This window comes from Tamandua tetradactyla, chromosome 9 (genome assembly GCF_023851605.1).
Source record: "Tamandua tetradactyla isolate mTamTet1 chromosome 9, mTamTet1.pri, whole genome shotgun sequence".
NCBI classification, from domain to species: Eukaryota; Metazoa; Chordata; class Mammalia; order Pilosa; family Myrmecophagidae; genus Tamandua; species Tamandua tetradactyla.
Window position 1 is genome coordinate 36,327,123 of NC_135335.1, and position 12,152 is coordinate 36,339,274.

Here is a 12,152-nt window from a genome sequence, read left to right on the forward strand (position 1 = left end):
AAGGGCATTCTCCCTTCTTTATTGTTTAATTTTGTGCAGTTGCTTAGAAGTTTTTTAATTGAAGAATAATGTAGTGCATATAGTAAAATGTACGACTTGATGAACTTTCACGCAGTGCTCCCATATAATCAATGCCCAGATAACAAATCAGAACATTCCAGGGCCCAGAAGCCCCCTCATGCCCTCTTCCTGTCAGTAACACCTACCAAGCATAAGCATTATCTTTGTTTCTAACTGAGCGTTAATTTTTTTATGCAGATTACTTCTATAATATAAAACTCTGAAAGAAAATAGCCTCCAAGTAAGGATTTCCTTTATTTATTCAACAAAAAGAGATAACCCACTCTAGGAACACAAAAATAAAGGTTGGTCCCCAACTCCAAGGTGCTCACAGAGAAATGGGAAAAACAAAACGAAATGACTAAGTAATAGGCCCCAAGCAGAAATCTGAGCGGAGTGCCATCCGTGCAGGGGATCGCTGGGGGAAGCTGAGGAAGGTTTCACAAGAGAAGTAGGGATCTAACGAATCGGTAGGCGCTGGCTGTCATCAGCCGTGAACAGGAGAGCGGCTGGAAGGAAACTTTGTGAGCGAGCACAGATGGAAACGAGCCCTTTAAGAAACGAGGCTCAGGGACGGTCTGGTTACTGATTAATCCTCGTGATCGTGTTACCTGGGCCGCATTTATTTGCTAGTCTGTGTCATCAGGAAAAGGAACTCTCGGTGGCTATCGCCATGCGGGGCGCAGAAATCGGAAGGCCTTTAATTAAATTCAACCACTGTCAGAAATGCATCTACGGCTTCGGCGTGCCCGAGAGCTGCCCCCTCTGCGGGCGCGCCGTGGGCTTCAGGAAGCTGGAGGAGGCGCCTGTTAGCATCTCTAATCCATTTACCAATGGGCATCAAGAAAAGTGTGCCTTCCTCCTAAGACCAACCCAGGGGACGTTTCTTAGGTACAGCCTTTTTCTTTTTCTTTTCTTTTTTTTTAATTTTTAAGTGTTATGTTGAGTTGGGCAAATGTTTCCCTTCGTGGTTTAGTCATTAGGATTTTCTTTTATCTAAACCTGTACCATATACAGCGTGAGATTGGGGAAAGGATCTCTCCATCGTTTTGGCTTCAAGTCCTGAGAGGTAGGCCTATTTGTATCATAACAGATACTGCAAGACTATATGGAGGTAACATGGCTTATACAATTTTAAGAGAATGATTGACAGCCTGGTGATTTTCTATGCATAGATCTTGTGCTAAGAGGCTAACTGGGAAAACTGACCCAGCAGTGAATGTCATCAAAATACCTTTTAATAATAATAAATACTGATGGGCCAGTGAGTTTGTAACTTCGGTGACTGACAGGTACAATAGACAATGTCTGAAGAATGGCCACTTCGAGACAAGATGTGTTAGAAATAAGGTGAAATGAATTGAAAGCTAGACCCGGTCTATTTTGATTGTAGACACCACATTGGCTCTGGTTAAGAAAGACTTCAGGAATCGAAAGAAAGGATTGTGTTTCCTCATTGCCCCTGGCTTTAGCAATGGCATTGGAATTGGCCCCTTATAAGCCTAGTTTTACAAAGAGCAAGGATGTGACCGAGTGATGGGTCCTCCTTTGTAGAGTACGTTCCAGTGTCCGGCATCCCATGAGGGTTTAGTGTGGAGATCCTCTTTCTCTCCTTGAAATCTAGCCCCCTCCCCCCCACCTCCCCCTCCCGCTCCCACCCCCTCCGGAGTGCTCGGTTTGGGGTCAGGACATTTGGAGTTGAGACCTCACTTTCTGCTTATTCTCCATGTGGCTTAACCTCCTTGATCACGTTCCTTGGGTTCCAATGCCACAAACCGAGGAGTGTAAAAGGTGTTGGTTAAACTTTTAGGCACAGAACAAACTGCACCCCTGACCCTTCCTCTTGGGGCGTGGTGGGGTGGAGTGGGCTCGGTGAATCAGGATGCAGAGAAGACCCCGCAGGCTTTGACATCTTTAAACCCTGGGTTCCCATCTGGGTTGATCTCCTGACCAGCTCTGCATCCCTCCCTAGGCCTGCCTGTTTCCTCCTCTGCATTAGAAACGGGGAGCAGGGCTCCACCAGCCTCTTGTCACTGTGTGTCTCATCAAAAGAATGGCCTCTTACCATGAGTAATCCGGCCAGTTTAATGAGCAACCAAGATGTAAAACAAAGATAGTCAGCACCCTTGCAGAGCTGTGAAGGCTCAGTGACGAGGCACGTAAGAAATGGCTGCCTGAGCGCCTGGGACGATGTTTAGCCAACGCGTTCCTTCCCATCCTATTCTTTTCCTCTTCAGTTCAGGCTGTAACTCCATAGCCTGGCAGACCTTTATTTCCACCTATTCAGAATCACGAAGCCTGGACCGTTTTGTTTTGTTTTTAATACTTTTTTAATAATTAAAAAAAAAGAAAAGAAATTAACACAACATTTAGAAATCATTCCATTCTACATATGCACTCAGCAATTCCTAACATCATCACATAGATGCATGATCATCCTTTCTTAGTACATTTGCATCGATTTAGGAAAAGAACTAGCAAAACAGCAGAAAAAGATATAGAATGTTAATATAGAGAAGAAAATTACAATAATAATAATAATAATAAAAATATATATATAAAGGAAAAAGAAAAAAACAAAAACAAAAGATACAAACAAAACAACAACAACAACAACAACAAAAAACCTATAGCTCAGATGCAGCTTCATTCAGTGTTTTAACATGATTACTTTACAATTAGGTATTATTGTGCTGTCCATTTTAGAGTTTTTGTATCTAGTCCTGCTGCACAGTCTGTATCCCTTCAGCTTCAATTACCCATTGTCTTACCCTGTTTCTAACTCTTGCTGGTCTCTGTTACCAATGACATATTCCAAGTTTATTCTCGAATGTCGGTTCACATCAGTGGGACCATACAGTATTTGTCTTTTAGTTTTTGGCTAGACTCACTCAGCATAATGTTCTCTAGGTCCATCCATGTTATTACATGCTTCATAAGTTTATCCTGTCTTAAAGCTGCATAATATTCCATCGTATGTATATACCACAGTTTGTTTAGCCACTCGTCTGTTGATGGACATTTTGGCTGTTTCCATCTCTTTGCAATTGTAAATAATGCTGCTATAAACACTGGTGTGCAAATGTCCTTTTTTGTCTTTGCCCTTAAGTCCTTTGAGTAGATACCTAGCAGTGGTATTGCTGGGTCGTAATCCATTCTGCCAGTCTATGTCTTTTGATTGGGGAATTCAGTCCATTAACTTTTAGTGTTATTACTGTTTGGATAATATTTTCCTCTACCATTTTGCCTTTTGTATTATATATATCATATCTGATTTTCCTTCTTTCTACACTTTTCTCCATACCTCTCTCTTCTGTCTTTTCGTATCTGACTCTAGTGCTCCCTTTAGTATTTCTTGCAGAGCTGGTCTCTTGGTCACAAATTCTCTCAGTGACTTTTTGTCTGAGAATGTTTTAATTTCTCCCTCATTTTTGAAGAACAATTTTGCTGGATATAGAAGTCTTGGTTGGCAGTTTTTCTCTTTTAGTAATTTAAATATATCATCCCACTGTCTTCTAGCTTCCATGGTTTCTGCTGAGAAATCTACACATAGTCTTATTGGGTTTCCCTTGTATGTGATGGATTGTTTTTCTCTTGCTGCTTTCAAGATCCTCTCTTTCTCTTTGACCTCTGACATTCTAACTAGTAAGTGTCTTGGAGAATGCCTATTTGGGTCTATTCTCTTTGGGGTGCGCTGCACTTCTTGGATTTGTAATTTTAGGTCTTTCATAAGAGTTGGGAAATTTTCAGTGATAATTTCTTCCATTAGTTTTTCTCCTCCTTTTCCCTTCTCTTCTCCTTCTGGGACACCCACAACACATATATTTGTGCGCTTCATATTCTCATTCAGTTCCCTGATCCCCTGCTCCAGTTTTTCCATTCTTTTCCCTATAGTTTCTGTTTCTTTTTGGAATTCAGATGTTCCATCCTCCAGTTCACTAATTGTAGCTTCTGTCTCTTTAAATCTACCATTGTAGGTATCCATTGTTTTTTCCATCTTTTCTGCTTTGTCCTTCACTCCCATAAGTTCTGTGATTTGTTTTTTCAGATTTTCTATTTCTTCTTTTTGTTCAGCCCATGTCTTCTTCATGTTCTCCCTCAATTTATTGATTTGGTTTTTGAAGAGGTTTTCCATTTCTGTTCGTATATTCAGCATTAGTTGTCTCAGCTCCTGTATCTCATTTGAACTATTGGTTTGTTCCTTTGACTGAGCCATATCTTCAATTTTCCAAGCGTGATCTGTTATTTTCTGCTGGTGTCTGGGCATTTAATCAGATTTCCCTGGGTGTGGGACCCAGATGGTTGAAAGATTTTTCTGTGAAATCTCTGGGCTCTGTTTTTCTTATCCTGCCCAGTAGGTGGCGCTCGTGGCGCTCATTTGTCTTCGGGTCCCACCAGTAAAAGCTGCTGTGGCTCCTTTAACTTCGGAAAACTCTCGCTGTGGGGGCGGGTCGCCAGCCGAAGCGGCTTGGGGGAGTGCCGATCTGGATCTCCCAGCTGGCCCGGGAATCCACGTGTGGGGGGGGGACGCCGGCCGCCGCGGCTTGGGGGAGTGCCGGTCCAAATTGCCCAGCCGGCCCGAGACTCCAAGTGTGGCGGGAGGGCCCCGCTATCCAACGTTCCCAGTCAGACCGGGAAGCCACGTGTGTGGAAGGGACCCCGGTCGCCAGCTGCCCCGGCCTGGGGAAACGCACACCCCTCGGTGATCTCACCACAGCGGATTCTCCCTGCCCATTCAGCCGTTCCAGAATGGGGTACGCTGTCTTTTTGGTCTCTGTTGTGGCTCCGGGAGCTGTTTTGTATCGTTTCTGTTTCTTCAGTTGCTGTTCTGGAGGAGGAACTAAGACCCGCACGTCTTACTAAGCCGCCATCTTCTCCAGAAGTCCCCTGAACCGTTTTACAAGAGCCTTTCATTCCGGTTAACTCTGAGTCGTTAATTGCTTTGGATTCCAAAAGCTTCTGAGTAAAGTGTTTATAATTTGAAATTCATTTCCCATGATGCTGTTCACTCAATGAATCTCTATTGTGCAGCTCTGCGTGGGAAGTGCTACAGATGCCACATCACATGTGACAGCGTCCACCCAGGATAGGTTTTCAGGGTGGCCCACTAAACATTTATTTACCTTGTGATGCAGTGGTGATACAGATGGACCTGGTCTCAATTCTGGGTTCTGGGAATACGGGGTCACTTTGCATCTGCAGAAGGGAGGTGGAGTCGAAACACCATCCCTCACTCAGGTGCTCAGACCAGGATCTGTAGCACAAGGCAGTCCCCTGCCCACCTGACCCACTAAGGCCTCCAAGTTCCAAACTATTTCCCTCTTCTAATCCAAATTTCCAAACTCTCAGTACAGTTAAGAAAACACTGAGGGGACAAAGTTCACTCCGAACTGCGAATGCCTGACTTCCACCGCTCACCTTGAGACAATTGCACTGGTTTTGTAAAAGAATCGTCGAGGTTCTACCCTAACTAGGTTAGCATCCCCCACGGCAGCCACACCAGGTTGAGCAGGTTGTGGACTGCACAAATGCACCTGGCCGCAGAGGTGGAAACTGCCGAAACTCAGCCCTCATTCCACTCACCAAACCAAGTGCCCTGCACAAAGCTGCACCTACAGAGCTACATGAAGGAGCCCTATGGGAGAAAGATGACCCGATTCTGCGCCTACCAGGGGCTTCTATAACATTCTACATTTTTTTCCCTTCCTAGCACTTGTCAATCTATTCCAAACTTAGTAAACTGAAACGAAAAACTCTTCTCAGGACGTAAGTAAACTCCATGAGGGCAGAGACATCATCTTCTTCCCTGTTGTGTCCTGAGCCCTTCAGTTAACAAAAAGACAGACCCATCGTCAGAGCCCAATACGTCTGCTGTATGAATGGGAAATAACTGAAGGAAAGGAGGGAGCAAGGAAGGGCATGCCAAGGATTTAGGCAATGCTAAGCTTAGGGAGCTATGCACACAGCCCTTCACCAGCCACCTAAAGTGGTTCCTTTCTTCCCAGCTTCTTTCTCAATCTCTGCACCCACAAGTTCACCCCACAAGCTCAAAGGTGGCTGCAACTGGATGTCTTGGTGAATTGCTCTAAAGGAGATAGGACAGCCCTTTGTATCCAGTGGCAGTTTAAAGCCTGGGAGTGCTGGTTTTCATGAGGATTTATTCCCTGAACCGAATATCCAAACCTGGGGTCTCGACAAAGGATTTTTTTATAAATTTAAAAATTACCTCTGATTTATTAGACATCTAGCTGTGCCTGGCACTCATTAGGCATTTTATTCTTACATCCAGCTTGCTAGGAGGCTTCTGGTATTCCCCTTTTACAGGTGTGGAAACTGAGATCAGGGAAAATAGGTGACTTGCCCAGCGTACCAGGCTAGTGAGTGATGACCTGAGATTGCATATGATTAAATTACATTGAATTATACATTTTATGGATAATTTCAGGAAACAAGGGCTGTCCAGGGGGAAAAAGGTGTGGCCACAGACCAGAAGGACCAAAATGGGCTTTTCTAAAAGGTGTGACTGTCCAGGTCCACTGAGATGCATTCAGGACCCTACCTCCACATTATCCTTGGATAGTGCTGGGGAAGGTACGATGCTGGATTTATGCTCTAGCTGGGCTGGTCCCCAGCACATTCACCTTTAGCACTGGGCATTGCAAGGAAATCCAGAAGGAGCCAAAGGACTGCTTATTATCTCAGATGTACTCTTTGCTTAATCAACTTGCAGACAGGGCATCTGCTAAGCTGGACACATTGATGATGGGGATCTGGTGGCAGCCAAATAGGGAGACCCATATCACGCCTCCTGCTTTATTAATTTTTTTAGTGCAATTTTATTGAGTATATTCACATACCATATAATCATCCCAAGTGTACAATCAGTGGTTCACAGTATCATTATACGGTTGTGCATTCACCACAACAATCCATTCTTGAACATTTTCATTACTCCAAAAAGATAAAAATTTAAAAAAACACCCAAAACATCTCATACCCTTCACACACACACCCCCACCACTTAGTTAGTTTTTGTCTTTATTTTCTTACCAATATGTCCATACACTGGATAAAGGAAGCATCAGCCACAAGGCGTTCACAATCACATGATCACACTATAAAAGCTTTATAGTTATACAGTCCTCTACAAGAATCAAGGCTACTGGGTTAGTTAAATAGTTTCAGGTATTTCTTTCTAGCTATTCTAATATACCAAAAATTGAAAAGGGATATCTATAAAATGCATAAGAATAACCTCCAGAATGACCTCTCAACTCTTTGAAATCTCTCAGCCACTGAAACTTAATTTTGTTTCATGTCTCTTCCACCTTCTGATCAAGAAGCCTTTCTGAATCCTATGTCAGAGCCACACTCATCCCTGAGAGTTCTGTCCCACGTTGCCAGGGAGATTTACACCCCTGGGAGTCATGTCCTGTATAGGAGAGAGGGCAGTGAGTTCACCTGCCAAGTTGGCTTAGAGAGAAAGGTCACATCTCTCAAAAGAGGTTCTCTGGGAGTAACTCTTAGCATAATTATAAGTAATGCCTCTGACTTTAAATGTCAACTTTTTACAGCAAATTCATGTGCAAAGGAGAAAAATGAAAACAAAAAGCTTATTATTTCTTTCAGGGAGTATGATGGAAGGTCTGATCTTCATGTTGGAATAACCAGCACAAATGGTGAGTGTGATTTCATAGATATTTCATTTTTAAAAAGCTTCCAAATTTTCAGTTAGAAAAATGTGATTATGGTGACACTGAATTAGTGTTTTCTTAGTTACTTGGGTTCTACTCCTGCATGAGGTGAGGCATCACTACTCCCCAAATGAGAAATACTTGCCTTTAGAGCAAGTTATAATACTACCAACGATACCAAATATTGAAAACTCTAGACGTTTTCTCAGTTCAAGAGCCTCACAGTCCTGTAAAAGTTTTTGTTTGTTTTTAACAGAGGAAGAAACAGATGTCCAGAGAGGCTGAGTTGCCCAAGACCACATTGTGTGTTTGAGCCAGAATTTGGACCCAGGCCCTCTGATTCCCCAGTCCCCATATTGCCCACTTCTACTGGGTTTCCATACACCAGGGTCTTCAGGAGCTGGGCAGCGACTTGGAGAATAAAATAAGGGGACATAGCTCCTTAGAATGTGGTGGGGACTGTAGGGGTCTGGCTAAAAAAAAATGTTTTTAAAAATTGCATGTGAAGATTTTACCAAACAGCCTCTTTGGCCAGATTTCCCTCTGAGGATTCAGAGTGTGCAACTCTGCAAACCAGGAGAACTCCTTGTCCACAGGAAAGGGGGCTGGACGGAGCCACACCCACGAGGTAATGGCCCTGGAATGATGAGTGGAGTAAGCCAGAAGAGGCTGTCATCAGAGGCCTGGGTCAGATATTACAGGAGAAACTGACTTCATGGAAAAAAAAGACCTAGAACAGGTTTTTTGAACCAGGATTTACCTACATGAGCAGTCACAGTTATCATCAGTCTTTATCAGTGGAAATTTACTGCTGATTTAAGGAAACAAGATGAACTCATTTGTACATAGGGCATTTGAACAAAATATTTGGAGATGACTATCCTGGCACCTAATTTCCTAGGGGGCAACTTCACAGCCGAACAGCAGGTAGAGTGAGAACTGGGTTTCCTGGAATGAAATGCTTTGCTGAGAGCCGGGGAAGCAGAGGCCACCCAAACCCCAGGCAAGATGTATCAAAATCACATTAGACAGATGGCGGCTTTCTACACTTGACCAACCCCAAGGAAGGAGATTCTAGAATTTACCATGGCCCATTCCCCCCTGACATGCACCCAGGATTCTCAGACTGCAAACTGGGTTCATATTTTCTATTGTTAATGAGGTGGCTTCTGTCATTTTCTGACGTCTCTTTTTAACAGAGGTGCATTTTCCCTTAAGATTCTTTGCTTTTGGTCTGTAGGAGTTGTGTATAATTACAACACACAAGGTGTTCACCGAGATGATGCCGGGTGGGAACAGAGTCTAAGTGTCCCGTTATTGCAGCCCAACATGTTCGGGCTGATGGACCAATGGGACCAGTACCTGGAAGCGTTCTCAGCCTCGGGGGCCTGGCTGCCTCACAGGTACGTGCACCCGAAGACTACCCCCTCACCCCAGCACGCGTTTAGCACGTAGGTATGCTCACCTGTGACCCTGGCCCAGGGGTCACTCTAAACGGCACGTTTCACCTGGAGCCCATGTTGAGATATTTGTGCCCGTAACAGAATTTAAACAGGGGTTGAGTTACTTTGGATTTTCTGCATAGGTGAGTCAGCATACATTTATACTACAGATTCACAACATTTTAAGAGCTAAAAAAAAAAAAAAAAAGGACTAGAATCTAGAACTCTAGTTATTTTATTTGATAGATATTTTTCACATATTTAACATCTATCTATCCACAAACACTCATATATATATATTATCAAAAGCCATGACATTATTTTCCCTTAGAACAGTTTTTTTAAAAAAACTATGTTCAAAATGTAAAAAGATTTAAGGATTTAAAGCTCTGGGTTTTAGTTTTTGTTTAGTGAATTTGAAATGGTTTCATTTCCCAATTTGTCCATCCCTTGGCACTTTAGATGCATGGCCTATGTGAGGATTTCAATGGCTTTAAGGCTTCCTTTGAAATGTATCTAGAGACTGTGTGAGCTCATAAAACTTGGGTTTTGAATTCCACTTCTAGAATGCAGAATTTCAGGGAAAATTAAGTTCCTCCAATTGGCAGTTTACTTGCAACTTAAGTCTCCACTCTGGGTGAGGCCACTCCTGTCTGTGTTTGAGTAGCAAACGGACACAGCCCAGATGTCACACTGTGGCTCAGCTATCACCACTCAACACTGTCACGTGGGTCTGTGCCGACTCACCCCCATTAATCACCAAAACTTCTTGAGGCTTCGTGGCCTGTTCCTTAACAATTTTCAAAGCTAAACCTTCTCTTCTCAACGTCTTTGTCTTGTAAGGTACAGAGAAGACCACCACAACTGCTACAGTTTTACTCTCGCATTCATTAACTGTATTCTGACCACACAAGGCAAGAAGCAACTGGACAAGAATGAATTCACGGAGCAATACGTGATCCCGAGGACGAGGACGGCGTCCAAATATATCGCCCTCTACCGGGCGATAGAAGAACGCGGCTTCTACATGGTGGACCATCCGGACGCACAGACAAACCCTCCGAAGGAGGCGGCTTCTTAGGAACGCACTTTATAAAGCTGGCAGAGACAGCATGTTTGGGGGTTACTACTTTTAATAGGTATCAGGACTTCTAAATGCACTGATGCTCTGGGATTAATGGAAAAAAGTGTCACGGCTGTCCTTTAAGCATATTTCAGCTGACAACAGCATGAGAATTTATAAAACTACTAACAAATTTAAATTTTGTGTGCATTACAACTAAATTATTTTCCTAGCAGTTTTGTTTTTAAATTGAGAAACCATGTTACAGCACAACACGGTGAGGCATCTTTTATTCACAATTTATACAGTTGTTTTATTGATAGGAAATTGAATGAGGCATTTATAATTTATGAAGTAATGAGTACTTACACCTCATTGCTTTTATTTAAAAGCATATGATAACCTTCTTAATGATAAAAATTAAAAAATGAAAAGACCCCAGAATCTGGTTTGGGAAATGAGTATTCCTTTGGAATTAGCTTTTCTGAGTCTATGTACAAAACTGGGATGGTCAGTAAAAACACATCTGCTTTCTTTTCATTTTGCCTGTCCTGACCAAGTTGGAGATTGGGGTGTTAGGTTTACCACTTGAAAGAGCTTTCTTTACCCACTTTAAATGCAGAATTCAGAAAGGAGAAAAAGAAAGGGCTGTGTTCTTTCTCTAAATTCTTAGAAGGAAAGAGAAATCTGTGATGAGGAACCACAAAGAAATGAGGTGATTTTTAATGAGCCTATCAGAATTAGCACACCCAAATAATCACCAAACTTTAAAAAAACCAATGAGCAAGACATTTCAGAATTATTCTTTGGAAACTGCTTCCAGAACTCACTTTGTTTTTGATAGAGTCCACTTAAACTTTGTTCTCCAGCCTTGATGGCAAATAATGTTTAATTTCCAAAATCCAAACCTATCTTCAAGGTACTCATAATTTCTTTATTAATAAGGATATGCAGAAAGCATGCTATAGGTCCTTAAAGCTTGCTTCCAAAGATGCATTCAGGTAATGTTCCAATAGTGGCAACTTCAGTGGAAAAAAAATGCATGGCATACCAACATTTGCATTTATAAGTTCACGGGTTTTTTTTTTTTTTTTTTTTTTTTTTAAGAAAAACAAAAACGAATTTCCCATCCAGAATATAATACCGGTTTAAACAGAAATGCGATGGTATTCCATGGCATTCAAGAAATCATAAAGACCTTAGAGGGTAAAGATGAAGGAAGTAGTGAGTTAGAGAATATTCCAATTTGTCCCCATTTTCTTGACACTCTATTTAGGACTCAACTTCCAATTATTTACCTGATGTTAGTAATAACAGCAGCTGCGTTTAAAGAGTGTCCATGAAGGGCTCTGCCCCAGACTGAACAATTCCTATTCTTTCTTTTCAATCCTCATGACCACTCTGTGAGATAATTATTGACATTATGCCCATTTTACAGATGAAGAGGGAAACTGAGTCAGTGACTTGCCCAAAACCGAAAGCACATGGTAGCAAAACCAGGGTTCAAAGTTGTTGCACCTAACCCCTGGGCCATGCTGCAGCAGTCATGATTACAGAACCCGGTAAACCAGAAGGGACCAACAGTCCCTGGGATGTGAGGCCACCTGATCAGCAATTTGCAAACACAGGAGAAGATAAAAGCAAAAAGTGAGGACTTTTTTCACTAACATTCGAATGTGGAAAGGAAATGAATGGTATGTCAAAAATGATTCAGGAAGGAGGATTGTGGAAAACAGCAGAGTAAGAAGCTCCAGAATGACAACTGAACTGGCAGAAACCACCTGAATCAACTATTTTGAAACTCTGGAGTCTAGTGGAATACTATGAAGAATCCAGGTTAGAACTGGAGGAAGAGGGCTGGTAAAATGCAGCCCTCTGGGCTGTGGCTGCCAT

At 42.5% G+C, this 12,152-nt stretch overlaps 1 protein-coding gene across 1 annotated transcript; it reads left to right on the forward strand.

Annotated features, from left to right (window-relative positions):
• Nucleotides 1-710: 710 nt before the first annotated feature.
• Nucleotides 711-11,286, forward strand: MKRN2OS (MKRN2 opposite strand). Its single transcript, XM_077115096.1, has 4 exons — nt 711-951; nt 7,690-7,739; nt 8,995-9,157; nt 10,040-11,286. Exons 1-4 carry the CDS (start codon nt 734-736, stop codon nt 10,275-10,277), a joined length of 669 nt encoding a protein of 222 aa, XP_076971211.1. The 5' UTR covers nt 711-733; the 3' UTR covers nt 10,278-11,286.
• The last annotated feature ends 866 nt before the right edge of the window (nt 11,287-12,152 follow it).

What these genes read in the sequence shown, in the direction of transcription:
- MKRN2OS (XM_077115096.1), top strand. Translation starts at nt 734, where the DNA reads ATGCGGGGCGCAGAAATCGGAAGGCCTTTAATTAAATTCAACCACTGT. An exon ending in ACCCAGGGGACGTTTCTTAG is followed by an intron (nt 952 to 7,689) that starts GTACAGCCTTTT and finishes TATTTCTTTCAG; the next exon opens with GGAGTATGATGGAAGGTCTG. An exon ending in GGGGCCTGGCTGCCTCACAG is followed by an intron (nt 9,158 to 10,039) that starts GTACGTGCACCC and finishes TTGTCTTGTAAG; the next exon opens with GTACAGAGAAGACCACCACA.